The sequence below is a fragment of the Eublepharis macularius genome, chromosome 17 (assembly GCF_028583425.1).
Source record: "Eublepharis macularius isolate TG4126 chromosome 17, MPM_Emac_v1.0, whole genome shotgun sequence".
Classification (NCBI taxonomy): Eukaryota; Metazoa; Chordata; class Lepidosauria; order Squamata; family Eublepharidae; genus Eublepharis; species Eublepharis macularius.
This window is the reverse complement of record NC_072806.1, coordinates 27690238-27715954: the sequence shown is the minus strand read 5'-3', so window position 1 is coordinate 27715954 and position 25717 is coordinate 27690238. Positions and strand designations below refer to the sequence as shown.

At 55.8% G+C, this 25717-nt stretch overlaps 2 protein-coding genes across 5 annotated transcripts in view; one reads left to right on the top strand and one right to left on the bottom strand.

Annotated features, from left to right (window-relative positions):
- SMG6 (SMG6 nonsense mediated mRNA decay factor) overlaps window positions 1-10740 on the top strand; it is a 98953-nt gene extending 88213 nt beyond the window's left edge. For all 3 annotated transcript variants that reach the window (XM_055001784.1, XM_055001785.1, XM_055001786.1), the window contains 5 exons: window positions 560-706; window positions 4455-4608; window positions 7111-7322; window positions 8592-8673; window positions 9365-10740. In XM_055001784.1, the coding sequence (XP_054857759.1) occupies window positions 560-706; window positions 4455-4608; window positions 7111-7322; window positions 8592-8673; window positions 9365-9495 (726 nt within the window). In that variant the 3' untranslated portion in view covers window positions 9496-10740. The remainder of the gene's footprint in view (window positions 1-559; window positions 707-4454; window positions 4609-7110; window positions 7323-8591; window positions 8674-9364) is intronic.
- A 973-nt stretch (window positions 10741-11713) lies between these two features.
- Window positions 11714-17423, bottom strand: HIC1 (HIC ZBTB transcriptional repressor 1). 2 transcript variants are annotated; one of them, XM_055001520.1, is made up of 2 exons: window positions 17392-17423; window positions 11714-15459 (listed from the first exon to the last, which is right to left on the bottom strand). In XM_055001520.1, the coding sequence occupies exon 2, from the start codon at window positions 15437-15439 to the stop codon at window positions 13415-13417; it is 2025 nt and encodes a 674-aa protein (XP_054857495.1). In that variant the 5' UTR covers window positions 15440-15459; window positions 17392-17423; the 3' UTR covers window positions 11714-13414. The 2 variants fall into 2 exon arrangements, with proteins under 2 accessions (XP_054857495.1, XP_054857494.1); XM_055001519.1 differs by lacking the exon at window positions 17392-17423 and adding an exon at window positions 16819-16897.
- Window positions 17424-25717: the final 8294 nt, after the last annotated feature.

Here is a 25717-nt window from a genome sequence, read left to right as displayed (position 1 = left end):
CTCGACAGAGTGAGCTGTGCTTGTCTTCTATAGAATCTTGCAGAAGACAAGTCCAGTTAGGGAAGAGAGGAGGTGTTTGGCCCCGAGGCTATAGAGCCCACTGCACTCTTTGTAGGGGTCCGCAAGGGTTAGAAACCACCACACATTCGGTCCATGGCAGAATATTTTTGCTTGCACTGTTAAAACCTGTAAAAAGTATGTATTGCAAATGTATGTGTTCAGGGTGCTTGGCTGTATGAGCTATGGCGCTCAGGCTGGCTGTGTGCCGCGTGCACACATTCTTGCTGCGTCCTTTCCCACATAGGCAGGAAATTCTTCTGGTAGCACCCTGGCCATTACAGGAGGGATGGGATGAGCTGGGCTTACACTCCTAGGGAATTCTGGGGATTGTAGTACAGAAAGAGGATTTGGAATCCCTCTATGTTAAGTGGCCTTCCAGGCTTTACAGTTCTAAGGATTTCTCATGGGAAGATGTCACAGACTCATGAATTTCCTGTCTTGGCTTGTGCTGCAATGGTTCTTTTCCCCATTTCTCTTTGGCGGCACATTCTGTGGGAAGGAGGAGGATGTCAGAATTGAGGCCATTGAAGATGACTCGGAGGCCGAAGGCAGTGGCGGAGAGTTGGACATCAGGGAGCTCCGGGCTAGGAAGCAAGCGTTGTCCAGGAAGGTTGCAGAGCAGCAGCGACGCCAAGACAAGATCCAGGTGGGCTCGGGAGGGAGGGTAATGCATGAGGAGGACCAATATTTTCCCCTTCTAGGTATGTAGCATCTCTTCCGGGAGAAGAGCAGGAGGGAGAGGGAAAAAACACTTTGCAAAATCCTCCCAAAAGATGTCCACTTGGGAAAAGGAGTAGAATTCCACTATGCCCCTGCGGGGAGTTAATCCTAGAGGAGTGGCGGGGCTTGGTATAGCTCCTTCACCAACCTGCAATCTTCATTAGAACCAGCAAAAGCAGGCGGCAGAGCTGTCCAGAGGGTCTGGGGGCAGTGGGACGAGCCGCTTCCAGAGCAAAAGTTGTTTCAGACCATTCAGTTCCACCTTCTGTTGGACGTACCTTTCCTAAAACTGGTCCTTACCATTGCTGAGTCTCAACAGGCCCATTGACACCCCTGCCCCCACACTCACACACAGTTGAAGCATCTCTGTGCTGGTCCTTTCGGAATAAGTCCCAGCCACGGGCGTTGGCTGCCTGGCTTTCTCTCGACCCCGCTCGCTGGCTGACTCCCCGAAGCTCAGAGAAGGGTTTCTCAGCAGCCGAGGGAAATTCCCCCCCCCCTTTCCTCCATCCTCTGCAGTGCCCAGGGCCCTTCACTTCCATAACTCTTAATTTCCCAGCCTTGAACGCCGGCCAAACACATCTGTCTAGCCATATGCGTGAACTCTGGAGTCTGTGCCGAGGTGGTTGTAAAACAGGGCCGCTGAAGGCCCTACTGGGAGAGCGTGCACATGTGTGCCCGCTGGCTATTGGCTGCAGGCCCAGAACCACCGCTCTTTGCTCTCCAGGCCCACCGTTGCCTGCCGCAGTGAGCCTTCTGCCTGCCAGGAGGAACAGGCCTGGATTCTAGCAGGCGAGAGGGGCGTGTGTGAGTGTGCGTGTGTGTGTGAGAGAGAGAGCGAGAGAGCGCATGAAACTCAGTTCCAGCCAGGCAGCAGTGCAGCCCGAGAGCCAGGTCTCCTCAGGGTCTCAAGGGGCACAACTTCAGCAAAGAAAGCCTCCGGTCCAAACCCGACAGCAGCAAGGCCCAAACTGCCAGGACCTGCCACGTGGGAATGAGGCGGCAGCGTGGCCTTTGGTGTTCTGGAGCTTTAGAGGTGGCAGGCAAGGGAGTGTGTGCTTCTGGGATGCACAGGACCCTACTGTTTTCTTCCTCGGCACCCCCTGGCAGAGATTTCTTATTTGGCTCCTAAAGAAAGGAGTGTGGTCCACCATTCGGAGGCTCCAGATGTTGTGGCCTCAGAGGTAGAATGCCAACCTGTCACGCCTGGGACTGAGGAGGTAGTATTCAGGCCCAAGCACTTCCTTCCTTCCTTCCTTCCTTCCTTCTCCTTTTTCTTTCTCCCTTGTTTAAAGAAATGAAGCATGCAGAGCGAGTGGCTGGGCTCATTGACTCTAGCTTGCTCCAGGACGTTCTGGCTCTTTATTAGTGATCCTGAGGGAAGAGGGAATGAATACAGGAAGCAGGGCTAGCAGTTTTGAAGCCATCCTCATCCTTCAGTTTCTGGGTTCTGTGCCCCTCCCTCGCAGATCAGAGTAGGGCCGTGGGCTTTCTCCACAAAGGGCAGCGACCTTTTCCTGAGAAGGGCTGTGGCTGGCGGGCTCCTGATGCAGCCCCCTCACCGACATACTGGGAGCTCCCCCAGGCACTGTCTCGGGGCCCATGAGGGAAGAAGACAGGTGGTATGTACACATCATAAAATAAGGAGGAGGGCGAAGAAGTCACTGCAATCTCTGCCCCCTTAAACCCAGATTTTAAGAACTTTCCACGGTCTTGGAGGACTCGCTCTCTCTGCCATCTTGTGTTCTTGGATCAAGATCAGGGCACTGAAAACCAGCCCCCAATGAAGCCCTGGCTCAGTTTAAGCCTGGGGAGCAGGCCAGGGGAACTAGCTCAGTCCATATCCTTGGAACTGCGCCCTCCCCCCTCCTTTGCCTCATATATTTTGCACGGGCTACCTAGTCCTTTGTGCAAGAAGTGGCGGCATTTCCTGCGCCATTGAGAACATCCCACCTGAAGCATAACAAGCTCTTCCTCTCAACGGCCCCTATTCTTTTCTGGGCGCTGTGGCGGCAGCAGCTTCTGTTCCGGGAGGGGTGATGGGGGGGCAACCCATTCTGACAGGACTGCCGAAAATAGTTATGCTCCTGTCCTCGCTGGGCCCAGCTGCTCTGCTGCGGGAGGGGTGGGAGCCACGGTCTAAATATAGCCCAGGACTGCTCACCCTCCACACTGGGAAACAATGAGCCAGCACGCGCACACCTGCCGGCAGCGGAAGGGCAGCCCCCCTCGAAGTGGCTCCATCGCGGCGGTGGCAGCAGGAGCAGACTGGCTTGCTACTGGACAGCGGGCACGTCGGTCCCCGAAGGGAGAGCCAGCCTCTCCCTCCCGGCAGCATTCTAGGAAGCCGCTCCCATCCCACAGAGCAGGCAGAGCAGAGGCGTTGTCAGCCACCAACTCAGGCTGTGCGTTCTTCTCCCCAAGAGAAGCCCAAGCCCAACCCACTTCCTTGGAAAGCTCTGCTGATTAATCCCAAGTCTTTTCAGATGGGCTACGGCTGCTCTGTAGTGGAAGAAATGCAGACTGCTCATGCTCAGAGGCATCCCTGTTCATACTGCCTTTTCCAGCGAGCAGAGGACATGGGATTTGGACATGGTGCACTAAGGCTCCTCCTGGCATTGTTCTCTACCCCCCCCCCCCCCGCCAAAGCCTTGTCTGAGGCAGGCACCCTCCTTCCTGGCACGCAGCCCCTTCCGCCCCCCTTGTGCCTAGCTGGAAGTCGGCACTCCCCTCATACCCCCTTGGCCAGCAGCTGCCAAACACAAATAAACCTCCCTCTGGCCTCTGAACCCTGCTGAGGCGAGTTCCCCTTCAGCTCCTTGAACAGGAGGGGGGGGGGACTTGGCACTGTCCCCGCAGCCATTCTCATCCGGTCGTCCTCTCTCTGGCCAGCCTGGGGGGCAGGATGGGACGTGACGGCCAGCACAGGCCGCACTCGCAGCAGCCAAGAGCCTGGGAGTCTGGGCCAGGAGTGCAGGGAGGCACCTCCTGGCCATCAGCTGCCCATGTGGGCACCACAAAACACATGTGATGCCATGCCTGGATTTTTAATCTAACATTGTGCTTACATGTTGCCGGCTTTGTATCTAGTGCTGTTAGAATCACAGGGAGATTTCCCCCCCACACACACACACAATTCAGCACATGAAGATGTCCTGGGGGAGGGAAGAAAAAAGGCTCATATTTGCAAGCCTCAAGCTCATATAAATGTATAGAATCTGGGAAGCCACTGAAGGGGCAGAGCAAAAGGGTTTCCAGCAGTCCCCAAATGGCTAGCAGCTAACAGAATGAATTCTGTCAAGCGAGCAGAATTTGGAGAAGTAATAGTTGTATAACAACAACCACAGCGTGCTTATATACCACTCTTCTGGACAGCTCATTGCTGTGTTCGGAGCAGTGAAGGAAGTCAGTGTTGTTATTATCCCCACAATACAGCTGGGGAGATGGGGTTGAGAGGAGCAGTTCCCCCAAGGCCACCTGCAGAGCTCATGACAGTAGTAGGAATCAAACCAGCAGAATGCTGATTTGCCACCCAACCACTTAGCCACTCTGCTGAGCAGGCATGATTGGTCTGTCTAGGAACAATAGGTCTGGGCCATGCTGTGATTTCACCCCCAGGTTTGCAGTTGCTGTTGGCTCACTTGGGGCTGCATACATGTGCTCGGTTTTTGCAGGCGGTGCTTAAGGACCAAGCACAGGTGAGGCAGATGGAACTGGAGATCCGCCCCGTCTTCCTAGTGCCAGACACGAACGGTTTCATTGACCACCTGGACAGTCTCACCAAACTTTTAGACTGCCGGCAGTTCATCATAGTGGTGCCTCTGATTGGTGAGTGGGGTATCTATGCTTTGAGGATGGGGAAAAGGTTTTCCAATCAGGCTTCTTGGAAAGGAAGAATGTCCTTGCTGAATCTAGCCCGGTGCTCTGTCTTCAACAGTATCTAGGTAAATCCTTCCAGGAGCATCCCTGTTGTGGTTATGTAATAACCAGGTAGACTGCCTCTGGATCTGTAGGCTTTTTAGAAAGCCATCATGACTAATAGCCCCTGCTAAGGCTTTTATTCCTTAGTAATGTGTCTAAGTCTTATTTGAACGCTTGTTGTCATCACAGTATCATGTCTGAAACGGAGTCCCCAGGGATCCTAGTTCTTCATGTAAAGAATTACTTCCTCTGGCTTGTCTTGAAGTATTTGCTGATGTCAGGTTGTAGACAGACTTTGTCCTCTTGTGAATGATGGCCTTGAGCTGCTGTTTACCCAACACCCCCAGAGTCTAATAAGGGACCGAGCGCAATGGTGGGGCTAAATGGAACCTCCATGTTCAGAGGCAGGCTACCCGGACACATCAAGGGAAAGACTGTTGCCTTCTCACTCTGCTCTGTGAGCTTTCTAGAGGCCACTGGCTGGCCGCTGCTGGAAACAGGATGCTGGACTAAGACGGATCTTTGGTCTGATCCAGCACAACTCCTGTTATGTTTCATTGGGAACTTTGGCCAAAGGGAGGCGCGTCCCAGGCTGTGTCCTGTTGCTGGCTGGGTTCTGGCTTTTCTCCTTATAAAGCTGCAGTCCAGCAATTCAGCAAAGCTGGTTCCTGTTATTGGTAAACATTCGGCCCTGGCAGATAGCAGGCGACGGCTGCTGCTGCCTCTGGGTGGTCTGTTTCCTTGCGGGGGGGTGGGGGAGCAGTGCTGGGCACACTCACATGCCGCTGCCTTGCCTAGAAATGAACCTTGCTCTAGCCACGCCTGGAGGAAGGGGTCAGCAGCCATTGCCCCCCATGTGTGTGTGTGCTGTGGGGAGGCCTCCTCATCTCTCAGTCACAGCTGTGCCCTGGGTTCAACCTGCCCAGGCAGCCCAACCTCCTCTGTTTTGGGAGTAAGCAGCAAGGTCCTCCCTAGCACAGGGAAGTCTGGCATGTGAGTGCAGGCCAGGAAGGCCCAAGTCCAGCAGGAGGGAGTGCTGGTGCCTGCTCAGGTGCCGCTGCTGCAGCCGCAGAAGGGAGCTCGATGCCTTCAGGCCCAGCACACACAGCCCATACCTAACCCATCTGCTGCCCAGGAAGGCTTTGACCTCCTTCCAGGATGTCAGAAGAGTCCCTTGTAAAGCTGCCGTCAAGCCACACAAATCAGCTTGCCGGGAACCCACGAAAGAGCTCCCAAGGGCTTAAGTAAGTGAGCCATGCTGAACCAGGTGCAGCATCCAGCCCTCTCTTCCTCCCAGGCCTGCCCCCCTTGGGCAAATGCTTCTGCTTGTGGATTCTTGCTCAGAGATCCCCTGTTTTGGATCCCTTGCCGTTGCTGACCAACAGAAGTGACCCTCTCACCAAGAAAAGTTTGGTGAGGGGGGAAGCAGACTAGCACCTCCGCAGCCCCTTTGTGCTCAGAGGCAGGACTGCTGCAGCCGGGGGGCGGGGAGGGAGAGCCCACCCAAGGCTCTCCCCAGGGCTGCTTTTGCTGGCTCCCCCCTCCCCTGCTCCCCTGACCCTGCTGTTGGGGAAGCCAGCTCCAGCAGGAGTGCAAACAAGCTTCCCCTTTGAAGGCTGTTTGGCTTGGAAGCAGCTGAGAAACGGAGTTCAGGATGGCGCAGCAGCCTCTCTCTCCTGTTTGATGTTCCTTGCACTGCACTCTTCTCCCCCCACTATCCGCAATCAAACTTGGAGAGCAAGAAACCATGTTCTAGCTGGAGGTGGGGGGGGGGGTCACTGCAGCCAGAATGTCACAGGAATGCTGATGGTTGGGCGACAAGGGCTACCAGCACCAAACCCAGAGAATGTGGGGAGGGGGTGAATTTCACAGCACTAACGAGAGGCCTTTGCCCCACTCTCCCCCCACTCCCCAGTCCCTAAGGAATGCATACTTCCCACTTGATCTCAGCACTTGGCGAGGAAGCTGGAAAAGAAAAGTTGGATTAACCATCTCGGAGATGATGCTGGGTGTGTGGAAAGAGGCGCTTGCAGACACGTGGCCTCCGGACACCCACCCCTCTATGGTCTTCTGTATATGTACACAAACTCATTTGTGTACTGCCAGACACACTCACTCCGTAATGCATTCCCAATCTGTCTCTTGAGTGAGAACAAGCTTCCAGGAGTCCCTTTAGAGCTTCTTGTGGGGCAGGGAGAGGTGTTAGTTTGCTGCCCACAGCCAAAGCAGCCAGCCTGAACGCTGCCAGTCCCTCTCTTCTCCTCCAGTTGGGAGCAGCAGTCAAGCTGCGGGGGCCAGAAACAACTGGCTCTGCCACAGAGACTGAGCCTCTCAGGTGCTGCCTGGAACTCACCCGCCGAAACCCCAAATGCGTCTCTCTCTCTCTCACTCACTCTCTTCCCCCATCAGTAATAAATGAATTGGACGGGCTGGCCAAGGGCCCTGAGTCAGAGAACCGAGCTGGGGGCTACGCACGCCTGCTGCAGGAGCGGGCCCGCAAGGCCGTTGACTTCCTGGAAGCACGCTTTGAGCAACGAGACAGCTACATGCGAGCCCTCACCAGCCGGGGCAACGAGCTGGAATCCATCTCCTTCCGCAGCGAGGACATTTCCAGGCAGCAGGTAAATAGAGCACCAGTGCATGCACCCTTACCCCACCTTTGTTAGGGAAGCCCAGTCCAGATGAGACGGAGATCAAAAGGAACAGCAGGTGAAAAGCAGAACCCCAACACGGATACCTTTTTCTGACCAAAATGACGGAAAACAGTGTGCAAACCTTGGGAGTTCCCCAGCATTGTGTGTCAGGCTTCATCTGTAAAGAGGGGATGGAGGAGGAAAAGAGAAATCTCAGGCCATAAACCAAGATCGTCACCTGAGTCATCTTCCCCATTCCCCCCCACCCCAGACTTTCTTTTGGGTTAAAATATCCAGCCTGATGGTAGATTTCTGGAGGACTCAAAAGCTTGCACACTGTTTTGTGTCATGTTGGTAGCTCCTGATTAAAAGGTTGTTATCCAGCTTTGAAACTGTTAGCCCTAGATAGCTAGAGCCAGGGAGGAAGAAAGGTTGGATCAGTGGCAGCGGTGGGGTCTGCCTCTGAATCCAGATGCTGGAGATGACCACAGTGGACCAGGCGTCACCTTCATTCCCTGCTGTTAAAGATCCAGAGGAGTGAGCCGTGTTAGTGTACAGTTGCAAAATAGTAAAAAATCCAGTAGCACCTTTCAGACGAACCAACTTTATTGAGGCATAAGCTTTCGAGAACCACAGCTCTCTTCGTCAGATGCGCGATGCATCTGACAAAGAGAGCTGTGCTTCTCGAAAGCTTACGCCTCAATAAAGTTGGTCCGTCTGAAAGGTGCTACTGGACTTTTTAATACCCTGCTGTGTGGGTTTCCCAGGAGTGTTCAGCTGCAATAAATGGCCCATTGAGGGACCTGATCCCTCAGGGACATTCTGAAACTCCTGTGAGGAGGTGGCAGGGCAGCCCATCCCAGCTGCAGCATCCGCATCTCTTGGGTCTGCTTGGTGCCTGGACCCTGCTGTGCTTTCTCCTCCAGCTACGTTTGCAAGCTTTCTTGACTGCCATTTTTCCTGATTGACCAAAAGGTCCGTTCTAACCAGTGGATCTGACAGCTACGGGCCGGTTGAGCAGAAAGGCTATTTCGGTTCTGGCGCTGGGGATTGAGCTTTTCCTGCGAACAGCTGCAGCTCATTACCTTGTGATTATCTCAGAAAGGCACCGATTTTGAGGGTTTGGCAATATGAATGTTTATTTTCAATACAATCAATTAAGCAGCCCAAAGGTAGCTAATGAGCGGGCCAGTTCTTTTCCCCAAGCATCCTTCCCACTAAATTAAAGGTGACTCTTTGTCCTTCACGTTCCCCCAGGGCAACAACGATGACCTGATCCTTTCCTGCTGCCTCCACTACTGCAACGACAAGGCCAAGGACTTCATGCCAGCAAGCAAAGGTCCGTTCTTGGTGGGGGGATGCCACGCAAGGGGCCTGGGTACATTTGTACCCTGCAGATGTAGAGCTGGGAGAAGGGCTTGGCTCAAAGCTGGCTTCTACAGTGAAGCCAAGAATATTGGGGGGGGGGTTCTTCCTGTTACCCATACACATTCCCACCCCATTCCCCACTGCCGGGTGACTTGTGGGGTGGCTTGGACTAGCTTCACCCCACTGACGTCTGCCTGGCGGGTGGCCTTACAGGGTTCTGGCTTCTCCCCTGTCCCCACCCTCCCCGTATGCTCAGCGCTTTTTTATGCTGCCGCCAACTCTGCCTTCCTGGCTGTGCCAGAGCCATTGCTGAGCCAGGAGGGCAGCTGCTGCCCAAGGCCCCATCGTGCGTTCCTTGGGCTGAATTCTCAGCAGCTTAACTTGTCAGCTTGACGGAGAAGGCGTTTCTGAGTGTTTACGCCTTGCTGGGGCAGAATTGGAGGATCAGGGGATTATGGCGGATGGGGCCTGACACTCTGACAGTCTCTGTTTTGTAACAATCTGCCTCGTTGCCTGGCCTGGGAAGGGGATGGTTATTGTTAAGCCCTTCCGAAGGGATCCGGGCCACAGGCCACGCACGCTCTCTGAGGCTCAGCGAGCCCTGCCAGAGGCACGGGCCTGCTCTGTTAACCGCCCTCCCCCCGAACCTCACGCTCTTCCAGATGACCCAATCCGGTTGCTTCGAGAGGTGGTGCTGCTGACAGACGACCGGAACCTGCGTGTGAAGGCGCTGACCCGCAACGTGCCCGTGAGGGACATCCCCACTTTCCTGAGGTGGGCGCAGGAGGGCTGAGCAGGCCAAGGCCATCCCCGGAAGCCATGCAGCTCTTTGCCTTCGAGAAAGGGTGACCTTGAGGTGGTGGGCCTTGGGCCGAGCCGCAGCAGCTGCCACTGCCGAACCAGAACAATAAATGCAGCCTCTCCAACCCCACCCAGAATGGCCATCCTGTGGGTGCAGGAGGAGGAGGAGGAGAGAGACGCACGCTGGGAAGGTTGGGGGCTAGAATGCTTAGGATTGTGCAGGGCCTTTGGACGGGGAGCAAAGTGCCCCAGGAGAGGCCGGAGGGGGGTGGTCCCTTAACTCCTCCATCTGTGGAAGGCCAAGATGAGGCCACGGAGCGTGTGGAAGTTGGAAACTGTTTCTGTTGGGCCCGACCCCTTTCCCTTTGAACAGCGGCGCCTGGGCACCATGTCAGCATAGCCCCCTTTTTTGACGCCTCCCAAGTGTCTGTGCCAAGCTCGCTGGCCCTGGCCTGGCTGCTCTGCCACCTTTGCACCTGCCCACTCCTCTTGTTGTGCACTTGCCTCAGGGTGTCTGACACCACTCCCTTCTGCCACTCCCCTTTAGGAGTCCTTTGGCTGTTGTCTCTCACCCCACCCCCTGCATAAACTAGTTCCCCCCATTGGTGTGGTTTTGAGGGGAAATTATAGGCTGGAGCTGATGGGCAGGGATGTTGATCCCTTTGTGAAGAAGGACATGAGGTAACATGGAGGGAAACTGAGTTTTCACAGACACCCCACTGACACCTCTTTGGAGACCTAGCAGGGAGAACGCTCTGCTGTACGACTTTGTCCTGCCAGGAGACTGAAAGGCTGGCTGTATTGCCTGTGGGGAGGCGTCTCATCTGCCAGGGGCTTTCCAGCCCCATTGTTGCTCTTCCACAGGGCCTTGGGTCAGGGGCAGCTCTGGATCAGTGAGCAAAGACCAGGTGTTGGGACCTGGTATGTGTCAGAAAATGACTTTGACTCTAGCTTTGCTCCTTTTGAGAGTTTGGTGGAGGCAGGCCCCTGGCCATTACAAGCTGGTCCAGAGAGGGAACAATCTCTTATGTCTGTGGGGCTCTGCACTCAGCATCATCGGTGCTTGCATCCAAAGCAAAGGCAAGTATCCATCTCAGTTAAGAAGGGCCGGACGTAGCAGTTTCTTGCAAGTAAGCTGCCCCCTCGTTTTGCTTTTACCTGCCTGGGTTTTATCTGCCTGGGGGACTTTTGCTGATTTGTGTTACATTGTTTTCTTAATAAAAATTTTAGTAGGGAATACTGCTGTGTCCTGCCTTATTTTATGAACAGGGAAGAAAGGGGGAAATCCCAGAGGAGGGGAAATACCTTTGACTGGAGAAGTGTTAATGGGATGGAAGGAGCTGGACTTGACCTAAAGAACCAGGCCTAAAGAAACTCCATCTTTTAAAAAACATCAGTTTCCAAACACAGTAAAACTATGCAAGGTTTTGACTTTCACAGGACACTTCAGCAAGCAGAAATCTGAATTCTGTGGAAGCCCAAAGATCGTATGTTTCAAGGTCAGCTTTAATCTGATTTAGTGAAAGATCTCCTTTGAACTACTGTGCCTCTCCTTAGGATATGTTGGAACCCAACAAAGTGTAAATGTGGAGTTACTGCTTCCTCCTCTTTCCTCTTCATGCTGGGAAAATATTGGTAGAGACTGAAAAGTGGGCAGATCTGACATCAGAAACATCTGGCATGGCGGGTGACAGGTCAGGGTGCAGCGGTGGAGGCCAGCCATGCTGTGCCCTTTTTGCTGGAAGAGACTGAAGCAGGCAGGCCCCAGCACAGCAAAGGAACTCCTGGCGGTTGCTGCCAAATCCAAATCAGGGCCACTGAAGCGCCCCAAACACACCGGCAGAGCAGGTTTCCACCCCTCTTCTCCAAGGCTCTCCTCTAAACACAAAATGCCCATTGTGTGTTCCTAATAGTTGTTCTGGGAGAAGGGGAGAAAGAGGTCTGAGCATCCTGGCGAAAAATGCCAAGCAGGCGTTTCTCCTTCCCCACTTCTGTTGTGCTGGTACGGAGTAGCATCTCTCTCTCGACAGCCCTACAAGGTAGGTCACTCTGGCTTACTCCGACAAGATCAGCCCTCCCCACTGGCTCTCCTGTACACTTGGGAGTCTCGTCGAGCCCTCGGAGCCCTCCCTGCTGTCCCGTTCCTGTGTCTCTGGCCTTGACTCTCCCAGCCCCACACAAACAAGTGGAGGCCTTGTGGTGGCAAAGAAAACATTTATTGCTGGCATTTGTTTGTTTGCTTCTGGTATAAAAGAGTGGGAAGAACATCCCATGTACAAAAAGCTACCTGAGGCACAGCAAGGTTGTTGCCCCTTCTGGGTACTTCAGTTTGGCTCGGGGGGGGGGGCACTCTGATCTCCCGGGGTTGGGAGGGAGCGGGTGGCTCAGGTGAAGGCACAGGCCCATATGGGAGGAGAGCCTTGTGTGCAAAAAGCTAAGAAGCTTCACATTGACCGGCTTTTGGTTACGGATAGAGGGAGGCCACAAAGGGAGGGGGGGTCCTGCCTTCACACACACTCGTGATAAGTGCAGGCGACCAGCAAGCGCCAGGCTTGGGCTGCTGATTTTCTTGCTGGTCCCAAGAAATAGTGCGTGGCAGGAATCAGTTTCCCCCTCGGTTAAAGGAGAGGTTCCTTCCTGCCCGTGGAGGGAGGTGAAGAGGCCAGACCCCTCCCTGGGCCTCAGTCAAGTTGGGAAGGGAGAGGGTTGGCCTCCCTGGAAGAGACAGAAAAGAGAGCCCCCCCCCCCAAATAACCTTTGGTTTCAGAAATGGCCGGAGGTGCTGGTGCAGGCAGTGCTTAAATTCTGAAGTCTGCCCCTCTGCAGTGCAGAAATCTCCCCCCCCCACACACACACAAGCATCTCACATTGCAAAGGGGTCCTGGGGCTAAAGGCTGGCATCATCTCTTGGGCTGCTGTCACAGAAGCAGCCTGAGCCATCTAGTCCAACACCCCTCAACTTTCAGGAGGGCCCCCAAAGGGCACTGCCTAGCCATGGCCTGCAGTTGCCAGGCCTGGCAGAAGGGCAAGTGTCTCCCTAGTTGTCAGGGCAGGCAGGCAGAGCGGCCCAAGCCTAAGGGGGCACCGTTTTCCATTGCAGGTCTTCAGGTACACCCCAAGAAAAGCTGCCTCTGCTTGTCACAAGTCCAAGAGCCAGCCCCGAAGAGGGGCCAGGCAGGCCTTCCTGTGCCAGAGGGTCGACCTCCCCCCTCTTAGCTGCAACCAGGAGTGGGTAAGTCCTAGATTGTCTGTTTGCAAATGGGGGTAGCAGACCCTGCTTCCCCCATAAGGGATAAGTCCCCTAATCTTAAGTGGGGGAGGCTCCTCCAGCAAGATCGGAGTTGGAATCAGGGCCCTGTCAATAATCTGGAAAAGTTTTTCCTGCTTCTTAGAGGAGCAGAGTCTATCATTACATTACGCAGCAAGGGGGGTGGTTCTGAGCTGGGCCCGGTCAGTTTGCAGGTAAGGAAAATCATTTATGCAACCCTCCCCCCAACATTTACAAAAATAAAATAAAATCCTGCACGTAGTAAACTAGCGGATCCAAGACAGGCCTCTCCCCACCGCTCTGGTTTTGGACATGCAAGGCAGCGAAAATTCAAAACAGGACGGATAGTCCCCACCCCCGAACGGTGCAGCCGGCAGTTCTTCCAGCTGGCGGTGGGCTCCTCCAGGCCAGAGGTAGGGGTCCCCCTCGCCCCCCTTTTAATCGACCCCAAGAAATGCAGGAGGGAGTCTTTTCATGGGGACGTATGTGAGGTAGGGTCAAATTCACGGTTCTCTGCACTTGGGGTCGCAGGTCCAAAGTGGCAGAAAAGAAGGGGCGGACTGGAGGACTCTCCCCAGGCGCGGCAGGCCAGGACTCCTTTGGCGCAAGTAAACACAGCCGACAGTCCCTGACAGGCCGCTGGTCAGGGGGGAGAAAAGCGCTCTATGGTCCGGGCGTGGTGGTCGTTGTGCAGGTGGGCGGCGGCGGCGGCGGCAGCGGCGGCGGCTCCCTGGGCCAGCACCTCGGCCGCCTTGTCGGGGCTGAGCCCGAGGTAGAGGCTCTCCATGGCGACCTTGGGGTCGGCGGCGGCGGCCAGGAAGTGGGAGGTGTGCGAGAGCAGGTCCTTGTCCGGGTGCTGCTGCTGGGCCAGGCGCGCCATGGCCAGGACGCCGTCGGGGAAGTCCAGCTTGAGCTTGCCGTCGGGGCCCGTCGAGGCGGCGGCGGCCGCTGCCGCCGCGGCGTGCATCTTCATGTGGCTGAGCAGGTTGCGCTGCTGGGCGAACTTGCCGCCGCACACCTGGCACTCGTAGGGCTTCTCGCCCGAGTGGATGCGCATGTGCTCGGTCAGGCGGTACTGGCGGGTGAAGCGCATGCCGCAGGCGTCGCAGGCGAAGGGCTTCAGGCCCAGGTGGCTGCGCATGTGGCGCGTCATGGTGCCGCGCTGGGTGAACTTCTTGCCGCAGATGGAGCAGGGGTAGGGTCGCGTCAGCCAGTGGGTCTTCTCGTGCTGCCGCAGCGTGGCCGGATCCTTGTAGGCCTTGTCGCAGGAGGAGCAGCGGTAGGGGCGCAGCAGGTCGCAGCCGCCCGGGCCCCCCGACGGCAGCGGCGCGGCCAGGGGCTTGTCCAGGAAGGGTGGGCCCTGCCCGGCCGCCGCCGCCGCCTCGGCCGCCTCCTTGCGGTACAGCTCGTCCTCCTCGTTGTGCGCCTCGACGTGCGCGTTCAGCTGCTCCGAGGAAGGGAAGCCTTTCCCGCAGGGGATGCAGACGTACAGGTTGTCTCCGCCGAAGCTCTCCGGCTCGTAGCCCAGGTAGCGCTCCAAGCTGCCCGCCGCCGGAGAAGGACCCCCGCTGCTGCAGCCGGTCTCCTCGCTGGTGCTCTTGTCGTTCTCCAGGTCCTCCACCTCGCCGTCGGGCTCGGCGCTGTCCAGGCTGGGGTAGCGGCGCTGCGAGGGCGACTCTGTCTTGTGGTCCATCTCCCCCTCGGCCCCGCCGCCCTTGTCCCGCCTGCCCCGGCAGTCCCCCTCCTCCTCCTCGTCCTCCTCGTCCTCCACGTAACCCCCCACCAAGGGCTCGTGCTTCATCCAGCGGTAAAGGAACTCGGGCCCCGCTTCGCCTCGCCCCGACGGCTCCGGCCCGGGCCCCGGGCTGCTGCGGAAGGGGGGAGGCTCTCCGAAAGCCGGGTGGGCCGGCAGCAACGCGCCGCTGACTGCCGGGCTGTCGGGCCGAGGGGGCAGCGAGTTCTCGCGATTCTCGCCGCCGGCGGCCCTCAGGCGGCCCTCGGAAGGCGCGGGCGGGGGCAGCGGCAGGGAGGGCCCGTTGGGGCTCTTCTTGGACAGGTCGAGGCCGCAGAGCGGCGAGCAGAGGCGCTCGGGCGGGCACAAGCCGTGCGGGTGCAGCGCTGCGCCCTGCGAGGCGGCGGCGTACAGCTCGCCGCAGTGGGTGCTCAGCGGGTTGCCCGGCTCGACGGGCCGCGGCGGCGCGGAGTAGCAGCTCTGGATCACCGGCGTGGCGGCCCGCAGGCCGCGCGGCAGCTTGCCCAGGTGGGAGTAGCCCCCGCGGAACTGGCCGTACCTCCCGGAGCGCTTCAGCTTCTTCTTGCAGAGGGCCACCAAGTCCGGGATCTGCAGGTAGCTGGCGGCGGCCAGGACGGCGCCCAGGCTGGGCTCGCCCTCGGCCTCGGCCTCGCCCAGCCGGCCGGTGTAGATGAAGTCGAGCACGGCGCGGAAGACGGCGGGGCTGACCATCTCCTGGTCCAGGTTGATGAGGTTGTCGTGCACCACCAGGGCCTTGAGGTAGGCGCTGCTGGCCGCCAGCACATTCTTGTGCGCCCGGAAAAGCGCGTTCTGCACCACCAGGATCACGTCGCACAGGAAGCCCTTGGTGCGCTGCACGTTGAGCTGCAGCAGCAGCTGCCGGGAGTGGCCCGCCGACTCGGAGGCGTCCAACATCGCTGCCGCTTCGGCGTCGCCTGCAAGGAGGGCACAGAAAGAGAGCCCGCCGTCAGAGGGGCCCGCCTCCGGCCCGCTGCCCAGCGCCTTCCCCGGACCCGGACCTGCGGGGGTGGGCGAGGCTGGTGCGCCTCTCATCGCGCTCTGGCCGCCTTCCCCGCAGGCCTCCCCTTATAGAGGGGCTTTCCCTGGCTGGGAGGCGGAGGAGGGGGCTCGGCCCGGTATCTCCGCCGAGCACATCCCGCCCCCTCCCTGCGGAGGGGGGGCCGGGCTAACCAGTCACACCTGGAGGGGCCGCGCCGGCCAAGCGCCCCGCCACGCAGAGCCCTCCAGGGCGCCCGCCGCGCCTCTCCTCGGAATCACGTCGGGGGCCCAAGGGCGGTGCGCCGCGGCCCCAACTGCCCGGCCCCGCTCGCCACTGGCTGCCCTGGGAACTCACCCGACACCTCGACCCGGATCCCAGGCGGGAATGCCAAGCTTTAGTGGGGGACCCTCCCAGCTCTCGGCCCCACTCGGTAGATCACGGGACTTTCCGGCCGCAGCGCCCTCCCTGCCTCAAGCGCCTCTCTTCCGCCAGCCCTTCAGTATGGAAGGCCGGGTGGGTTGGGGGGTCCTTTGCGAGGGGCTGGGGCTGGACCCCGGTGCCCACTTCAGAGCCAGCAGGAGGCCGCGTCAGGGGCGCTGCCCTCCGCTCGAGAGCCGTGTTGAGCCCCCTTGGCGGCCCGACGGGGGCTCCCCCCGCCAGCCTAAGGCAGCGGGAGGCAGCAAAAGCGGGTCTCCAACCGGGGGGGAAAGAGAGCGACGGAGGGTGGGGGGAAGAGGACCCTTTTCCAAGCGGAGGCCGAATCCGAGGGCTCAGCAGAAAACTCGCCCGGGGAAGGCCTGGCGCGGAAACGTCAAAACGCAACTTTGTAAAAATCGCCGCCCGCCGCCGCCGGAGGGTTCTTTCGAGGGCCGGGGGAGGCGGCAGAGGGTCCCCCGAATTCCTTCCTGGGGGAGGCCGACCTGTGCAGGGCGGGCAAGAAAAGCGCCTCCCGGGAAACCCGAATCCCTCAGCCAAGGCGCCCGGGAGACGAAGCCGTGGCAAGGCCTGGCCGGGACCATCCGGGCCCGAGCGGTGGAGCAGGCCGGCCCAGAGGGGGCTGCGAGCTCCGGGCGGCTGAGGAGAAGCGGCGGGCCGGCCCCAAGTAGCAGGTCCCGCTAGAGCTCCGCTTTTCCCGGAGGAAACTCGGTCTCCGTTAACGCCGCATCTCCCCGAGCGCTTCGGCGTGACAGGTCGCCTTCTGAGGCGCCCCCGAAGCAGGACCCGGCCGGGAGCCCAAAGTACTGCGCCCTGCTTGGGGGTGGCCCGGGGCTTCCGTCGGGGCCGGAGGGCTTACCTGGGAGCCCCGTCGAGGGCGCAAGGCAGGCGAGGTCCGTGTGGCCGCGCATGGCTCGCCGCTTGCCGCCGCGCCCCGGCCCGCGCCTGAAGCCCGGCAGCGCCAGCGCCTGGCTGCCTGTGCCGGAGCGCCGCGGCTGCAGGAAAGGTAAAGGCCGGGCCGCGAACTCCCCCTGACCCCGGCCTGAACTCGGGCGTGCAGAAGGAGCCGCCGCCGCTTCCTCCGCCTCCCAGGCAGGCAGGCAGGCAGGCAGCGAGCGAGCGGCGGCCTGGGGGAGGGGGAGCGGGAGGAGGAGGAGGAGCTGGCCCGGCCCGGCCCGGCCCGGCCCGGCGGAGCTCCCGAGGAACAGCCCCAGGTAGGAGGGAAGAGGCCGGACCCTGGACGCCGGCGCGGCCCGTCGGGGAGGGATGCCACCGCAGCCTGGAGGGCAGCAGAGGGGAGAGCCGGCCGGGCGTGGGGACTGGGCCTCTTCCCGGGCTGGGGAAGCTTTGCAGGACGGGGGCCCCGCTCCGGGCAGGGGGCGGGCGGCGCGGCACGGCGTGGCGTGGCGTGGCGCGGGCGGGGGCTTCTCACCTTCCCAGCGCCGCTGCGCTGGCTGGTCCTTCTCCTCGAGCGCGGGGAGCCTCCAGCGGCCGGAGCACCACCTCCCGGGCGCTGCATGGCCGGCGCCTCTCCGGGCCCCCGGGCGGGCGGGCGGGCTTCCCTTAGGGATGGCGCCACCTGGCGGCGCAGCGGGGTCCGGCTCGAGTCCGGCGCCGCGCTCGGGGCCCGGGGCCCGCCGGGGCAGCCCCTGCAGCTCCTCCTCTCTGGGCCAGAGCCGCTCGGAAGCGCCCGACCGAGGAGAGGACTCGGCGCGGCGGCGAAGGGGAGAAGCCGGGCGAAGGTAAGGCGCTGCGCGCTGCTCTCCCAGTCGGCAAGGCGTCCTCGGGCGCCCGCAGAAGGGGAGACGCTTCTTCCTTCGCCCCCGTCTTAGTTTCTGCACCCCGAAAGGGAGCCCTTAAGAGCCCCCGGGGAGCCCGGCCGGCGACCCAGGAGAGGCCCCGCGGCTGCAAGAGGGATTTTACACCGGCTGAAACGGCCCAGCGCCCAAGCTGCGCGCTCGCCCTCTCTTTCTCTCTCCCCGCGCCCGCCCGCAATTTTGGACAATTTTGCAAAGTCGCCGAACGGCCCGAATTTTGTCCCCCCCTCGGGCATCCAAGCCCCGGCCCCATTGCTTCGGGTTCGGGGCAGCCCCCACCCAGCAGGGCTTCCCCGCATTTGCCGGATTGCGCTTCCTTATAGGAATCCGGGTTGGAGTTTTAATGGGGTTTTTAAACTTCTCTCCTTCCTTCGCCAAACGCGAAATGGTTTCGCTGAAAAATCCGCCGGCGCCCGCCCTCGATGCGCCTTGCGCGTGTCGGGGGCTTTTCGCCCACTCTGCCCTTCCTCGGCCTGCCCGGGGGGCAATTAAAAAACTAAGTATAAAGTTTTCCCCCAAAATATTTTAAAGAAATGGGAGATTTCCCGAGTTCTCGGCCTTGACATTCCCCAAGACTCCAAAAACTAACGCAGCCCCAACCCAGAACAGTCAAGTTCTGGCCTCGGAAAGCAGAAACTCTGCCGGTCCGCGGCGGGCCAGCAAAGGGGCGCAGCCCTCGAAGGCTTACGGCGCTGCAGCCGAGCCGGGCGGCCCGGAGGCCTGGGGCCGGCCGCTTTCGCTTTCTCCTGCGCTCTCTCGCCGGGTGCCGGAGAATTCTCCTCCGCCCGAGCAGCCGCGTCGCTCCGGGAGGGCTTGAGAGGCGCTCCCCAGCGGGAGCGATCCGATCACGGGCTTCGACGCCCGGCGCGTCTCCCCCCACCCCGGGCGACGGCCAAGCGGAGCTGCCCCCAGCCCTCGAGGAAGGGATGAGAAGCGGGGAGTGGGCAACCGGGTGGAGGCCAAGCGCCGCTCCCCGGGCCCCCGAACGCGAAGGTTACGATCCTTCCAGCGACTCACGGTGGCCGGTGAACGGGGCCCAAAGAGCCCTTGCCGTCGGCTTGAAACGCCCGGGGTCCCCCTGCAGCGGCAAGCGGGCTTGCCTCCGGATCGCGGCCTGAAGGGGGCCAGGGAGGGAGAGCCGGCCCCTGGGGCGACGCTGGTGGAGCTGCATCGAATACTTCCCCGAGGAGGGTGTCCCAAGGCAAGCTCGGCTGTCAGATGGCCAGCCCGTGGCCCGAGACGGAGCCCGCCTTCCAATCCCCTATGGTGGCACAATGCTGATACTTTGGAAACGTGTGAATTTAAACACGGGTGTGAGTCAGAATGCTTCTTCACAAATCACTTCCTTGACTGGGAAAATCTGCTCAGCCTCCGGTAGGAAGGGGTGCCCGGCTTTTTGGAATGACCTGAGGTGCACAACCCGCCCCCCCATCGAGCCAGGCTTAGAGCGGAGCCTCTCCGGTCGTGGCTCCAATTTTGTGCAATTCCTCCCTTGTCTTTTGGAGAAAAGGAAACCATTTTTTTTCTTAAAGCAAGCAGTTAATTTCCCGTAAGAGTTGACTTGTTGGTTTCTAACGTTTCCTTTATACCAGAGATCAGCAACCTCAGGCTCTAGAGCTCAGTAGAGAAACAAATATAGCTCTTTTTAAAAAAAAAATGAAATCTTGAAGTTAGGGTGTATTGGAGGGGTCGGTGGGATGCTGGGATCACAAGTATACAACAGGAATAGCAGGCAAAGAGTTTATGGGGCTAAAGGGATGCTTTGCATAAAGGGAAATGATGTTGCCAGGAATCTAAGTGCAAATTATGCACCTATTATGTCAGTGCACTAAAACGATTGTGCAATGGGCTCCTGTGTATGTATGACTTCTTGTGAGACCTCGGTGTGCCAGGTCCTCTTAAAGGACTCCCTACAACCAGTGTCTGGGCTGCAGAAGCTGTATGGCTCATTAATCAACATGTCAGTTATCAGCTATGAGAGTTATATTATGCAAAGTGGCTTTCTTATACTGGCTCTTTGTTGATCTCTTGCTCTGAATTTTGATGTGATTTGGCTCTTTTAATATGAAAGTACCAGACTCCTACTTTTAAAAATATAGTTCTAATGGTTTTTTTAAATGTGAAAGATGGCCCGTCCCCCACTGTCTAGCAAAAAATATTTAAAACAAATTACTTACAATGTTGATCTGTCCTGCAAAGCTCAGGCTAGCCTGATATTGTCAGATCTCAGCTGCTAAGCAGGGTCTGTGCTGGTTAGTATTTGGATGGGAGACCACCAAGGAAGTATCTAGGATTGCTATGCAGATGCAATAGATCCAGAGAAGTTAGCCGTGTTATTCTGTAGTAGCAAAATAGTAATGAGTCCAGTAGCACCTTTAAGACTAACCAACTTTATTGTAGTACAAGCTTTTGAGAGCCACAGACGCAAGCAAAGGCAAAACACATCTCTTCCTCTCTTGCCTTGAAAACCCTGTGGGGTTGCCATAAGTTGGCTATGACTTGATGGTATTTCTCAAACACACACTTATAATGTAGGGTGCACACTAGTGAATCACATGACACTCTTCATCAACTTGGATCTCCAAAGACAGCTAAAGCCACAGGTGATTCAGAATTTGCTTCCTGCATCTTAAACATAAGATGGTCCAAACAGAAACACATTGGGGATGGGCAAGTTCATGGAAGAGAGTTGGTTTAGGAATAGGGCAGACAGCCAAGCAAGGGGATTGCTATGAATTCTCAAAGGCATCTGGCTGGGTGTTGTTGGACTAGATGCCACTTTGACACACACACACACACACACCAGCAAGATCTTCCCTGGTCTAGTGAATAGCTCACAAGAGGGGAACGCAGATCACAAGCAATTTGCAACCTGCCCCACCCACCTGGGCAGGACAGAATGCCTTCTTTTGCAGCCTGCAGCCAGGAAGCAGAGAGTTTTTCAAGTCCCTGGCATGGTAGTGCCCTGCACATGGTTTTCACCAGCAGGGAAAGGAACTGAAGTGTCTTGCCAATGCTGCTATATTGCTGCAAACCGCTCCCCATTATGTCCCCATGTAGGACTTCCATACCTAAAACTACTACCATTACCATTGAATTAATTTTTTAACTTGGAATAAAGGCTTATTAAAATCATGATAATTTCCGCAATAGCATGTATAGCTCTTGTTCTCATGGTTCTTGTCGTGAGAACAGCATCTATGTGCATGCAATGTCTATACATGCTTGCTCTGTCCCTACGTGGTGCTCCCCAGAAGCATTTCCAGTCCTGTGTAGCTGAAGTGGGGGTAAGAATAAGAATGCCTGAACACTCATTGGCTTGGCTCAGTCTGGTCACTTCTCATGATCTGGGAGTCAGTTTTTCATTGGCCACTTCATCTGTCCACAAACAGTTCGAGCCTGTTCATTGGGTTATTTTCAATGCCTTCAAACAGGTACAGTGCAATCTGCCACGTTTCTCATGCAGCCCAGTGACAGTTTACCTTACCCAATGACCTGATGTCTCTGCCTGTCCTTCAGCAGCCAATAGAATAAGTAAACTGTGAGTAAATCTTTCAGCTGGTGATTATAAATAAACACTATATATATATATATATATATAACTTTATTTCATATGTGCACATTTTTGTATGGCCTTCTTTATGGGAGGTATAGTTTCCCCCCATCATTTAATGATCTGATCCAACCATCGATAACCACAAGGCAGAACTGTTGCTCAGATGCAAAAGTGCGCACAAGAGAAGAAAATGAAACTCTATTGTCACAGCTACTGCACAACAGCAAAGCTGTTTGGCAGCTATTGGAGGAAGATGGTGGACAGAAGAAAAGATTGGCATTTTGGTTCATGTGTGAACGCAGCTGTTAAACACAATTCATTAGCTTATCAAACATGTTGACCATGAAGTTTGCAGGAAGGTTATGCACATTCAACTTTGTGCATGCATAGATGCCATGCTCATAAGATGGCAGTTATGCATGGGAGGGCAGGGTGCACTCTGTCTCTGAGTATATTGATTTCTACATGTATTGTGTTGTTTGAAGAGGGGCTAGAGAGAGGTACAAACTGACAACCAATGGGGGAAGAATGTTTTCTTCCTGGAGAGTGAGAATGTAAAGCATATTTAATGAAAACAACAGATCTGGTTAGGTTTTGTTTACTTGTTACTGCTGTTCAGCCCAATCTATTTTATACCTTTTTATGGGATGCTTTAGGCACTTTCTTCCTGGAATGCCGTTCCATCTGACTTCTTCCCCTGCCTTCCACTCAGTGGACCCCAAGTTCAAGGTGCTGTTTCTGGCTTTCTGGCTAATCTGCCTTGTCTTACAAACGGGTGCTGGAGGGGTGAGACGCCTGGGGCAAAGAAGAGGGAAGCACTCTGCATCACCCAAGAGCAGCTACAAAATGCCTTTCATTTCCCCTTTCCCACCGTTTCTTTCACAACTGCTACCCTTTCAAAGCCACGAGACTCTCTCTCTCTCTCTCTCTCTCTCTCTCTCTGTCTCTCTCTGTCTCTCTCTCTCTCTCTCTCTCTCTCTGCTTTAGCAGTATGCAGTCAGTTAAGCAGCAGGTCCTCGAAACAATGCTCAAGTCCAGGGGCAAGTGGAGTTACCTGCTGGCTTGATCCATACCACACTTTCTTGTAAAGCAGTCTCTTAGATTTGAATGGTATTTACTTCTAAGTCGTCATGGTTAGGATCAAAACCTGAAAGTGTGGTTATTATGGACACGCACAACTTGCTAACCACACATTGTGGCTCTCCTGGTGCCTGATCCCAACCCTCCCCTGCGTTGAAGTCCACAGTGCAAGGGGGTTGCTTGTCCATTTGATTCTGACAGCAACACAATATTGTGGGACCTGGTGGCAAAGAGGTGCACTGAGTGAGATGGGGCCACTGGATCTATTTAATAATATAATCTCAGTCCACACAGGATCTTAGCTGTGTGCTTAAATAATTAATTTTTCAGGTCTTGATATGAGCATGTGAGAGCCCTGGACTCCTGGACCTGCCTTGGTCCCTAGCTTTCTGGGAGAAAGGTGGGCTCTGGCAGACAAATACTAAAAATAAAATAGGTTCTGTTTCCATTTATTATGATCAAAGATCAGCACAGTTTAACACATATACAAACAGTGAAATTTATAGCCTTGTTTACTCTAATTTTGACAATCCGTGCTAATTAATAAAAGGTTTTGAAAATCTGCTTTCCTGTTAAGCAAGCCACAGCACAGGATTTAGCCACTTTGCGAGCGGTTTCATTCGATCTATCTGCAAGTAGGGGGGATGTGTAGAATTTGTCGGATCTGCTGGGAGCTTTGATAGAGAAATGCCTAGAATGAATATCCTTATAAAATAGACAATATAATAAAACATCCTCTACTGTTTCAGTTGCATTCAACTGGCAAAGACCAAGGCATTGAGAGCAGGGGATATGTAAATATCTCTCTTCCAACAGAGCAGGGAAACAAAGGGTTTCTCTCTTTTCCTTGAGCACCCAAACATTCAGATGATGAACCTGAAGGACAGGGCTTTGGGTTAAGCCACAAGGAATTACTGATCTCTGGGAAACTGTTCTTGCTTTAAAACAAACAAACATGGGGCTAGGCCTCATGGTGCAAGGATATGCTCCAAAGCATGTGTGCCAAGTTGAGGAACCCTCAGGAGTCAGATGGAGAGGCTGAATAAGATAGCCAGCGGTCCAAGAAAAGGTGATTCTATTCTTGTCTCCTTCTCAGGACAAGCAACAATGTGTATTTGGCAAGTATTTGGCTCTATTTGCATAAGAGCAGCCTTTCTAGCACAGAATCTCGGTTCAAGGGTTTACCTGTCCTTTCTATCCAGTGCTTTTTTTGTGAGTGGACTTTAGAAGGCTGTTTCTTTCATGGTATTCTCCTTCACTTTGGCTGCTCCAGTTCGTCATCAAGAATACAGACGAAGAACTTGATTTCAGGCATGAGAGTGAAATTGTTTTTTTGCCATTCCTGTGACAGTAGAAGCTATATTAGCAAACACAATTGTTCAGACTAAAGCAAAGAGCTTCTTTCCTTTATGCTTCTGTCAGTAGCATCTATACACGCCCACAGAATGCACAAGAGACTCCCAAAGGGGCTTTTGGAGCACAAAACTATCGATTCTCTGCATATTGGGAAGCTATGAAGCGGAAGGGAAACATCTCAAGTCTTAGAGCCAAGCTACAAGTGATGCCTTACACAGGTTGGACACTTGTTAGCTTCCCTCAAGTTTTGATGGGAAATGTAGGCATCCTGGTTTTACAGCTTGGCTCTCCATTACAGCTGCAAGACCAGGATGCCTACATTTCCCACCAAAACTTGAGGGAAGCTGACAAGTGTCCAACCTGTGTCAGGCATCACTTGTAGCTTGGCTCTTAATAGCCAGACTGGTCCAGTTTGGGGAGGAGCCATTGCTCAGGAGCAATGCCCAAAGGCCAGGCTGTGTCCTGGGCATAAGGCTAAGCCTCAGCCTTATGCCTGGGAGAGAGAACACTCAGCAAGGGGGACCAATGGGCCACCTCCCTAGAAGGCCCCTGGGCCTTGCACACTCCATCTCCAGCAAGAATATTGTATTTCAGACTGATGTCATCATAAGGAAAGGGCAGATCTGTACCCGTGCTGGACAGTGGAAATCCCAGACAGAGACAAAAGGACCCACTTGCCAACCCCAGCAGGAGAAGACCAGAAAAAAATAATTCTAGAGGCTTTGGTTGATCCCTAAATCCTCAAAAGGAGCCCCTCTACCAACTGCTGCAGGCTGGTATCATCAGACTAGGAATCTTGTATTGACCTTTGCTTGCTTTCCTTCTTTCCCTCTTTCTCCCTTGCTTTCTTTCTTCCTTGCTTGCTTTCTTCCTTGCTTGCTTTCTCACTCGCTTGCTTTGCAACTTGTCCTTTCCACTTACTGGAACCGGACACAGAATGACACCAGTGAGATCCAGAGATCAAGCACTTTCATCAGGAATATCATCCAGCCCTTTCCTCTGAGCCTTTTATGCTCTTGAAGGGGCTCTGGGTTCAGACCAAGCACTGCTGGGCATCCCTAAGGGTGAAGTTGGCAAAGGTTTGGGAGGAACTTGGCTTGTGGTTTGGAGGGGCCAATGCCCAGGAAAGAGGAAGTCAGGTCCTACTGGGTGATAATTTGGAAAAGCGATTTGTCTAACCTGGAGTGCATGTGTGTGGGGGGAGGAGAGGATCATGTGCTCGTGGGCTATGGGTGAAATGGTTCACATGCTCCACTCAGGACTGGACTAGCAGCGAAGGCTTTGAAGCCCAGGGCCACAGATCCATAGCAAGCACTGCTGCTCCCAGCAGCAAGACAAGCAACTGGCAGTTGCTGAGAAAGGCATCCGCTGACTTGGAGCGCTTCCCCTCCTGGTCGCAATGCTAACGTGGGATAAGGGCCCTCTGTCCACCCCACCCTACGCAGGCAGCAATTTGGGGCTCCCTTCCATAATACCAAATTATCACTGAGTGAGTCATGTTTACTGGCTGAAGGGTCCCTTTGGGTTTTCTGCCTTGTGAACCAAAACAACTTTATTTTATTTATGTCATTTATAGTCCGCCTTTCTCACTGAGATTCAAGGCGGATTACATAGTGTGGGAATAGCACAGTCAGTATCAAGGACATTTCAATAAACAATGCCATAGGGTGAATAAATGCAAGTTTGCAAAGACACATTAGCAAAAAATCCAATACATAGTCGAGGAAATGCTGAAACAGAGCATAAGCCATTCTAGGTCTGACATTGGTGGTGGAGAGTGCCCTCAAGTCATCGCTGACTTATGGCGACCCCTGGTGGGGTTTTCATGGCAAGAGACCTAACAGAGGTGGTTTGCCATTGCCTGCCTCTGCAACCCTGGCCTTCGTTGGAGGTTTCCCATCCAAATATTAACCAAGGCTGCCCCTGCTTATAAACAACACAGAACTACC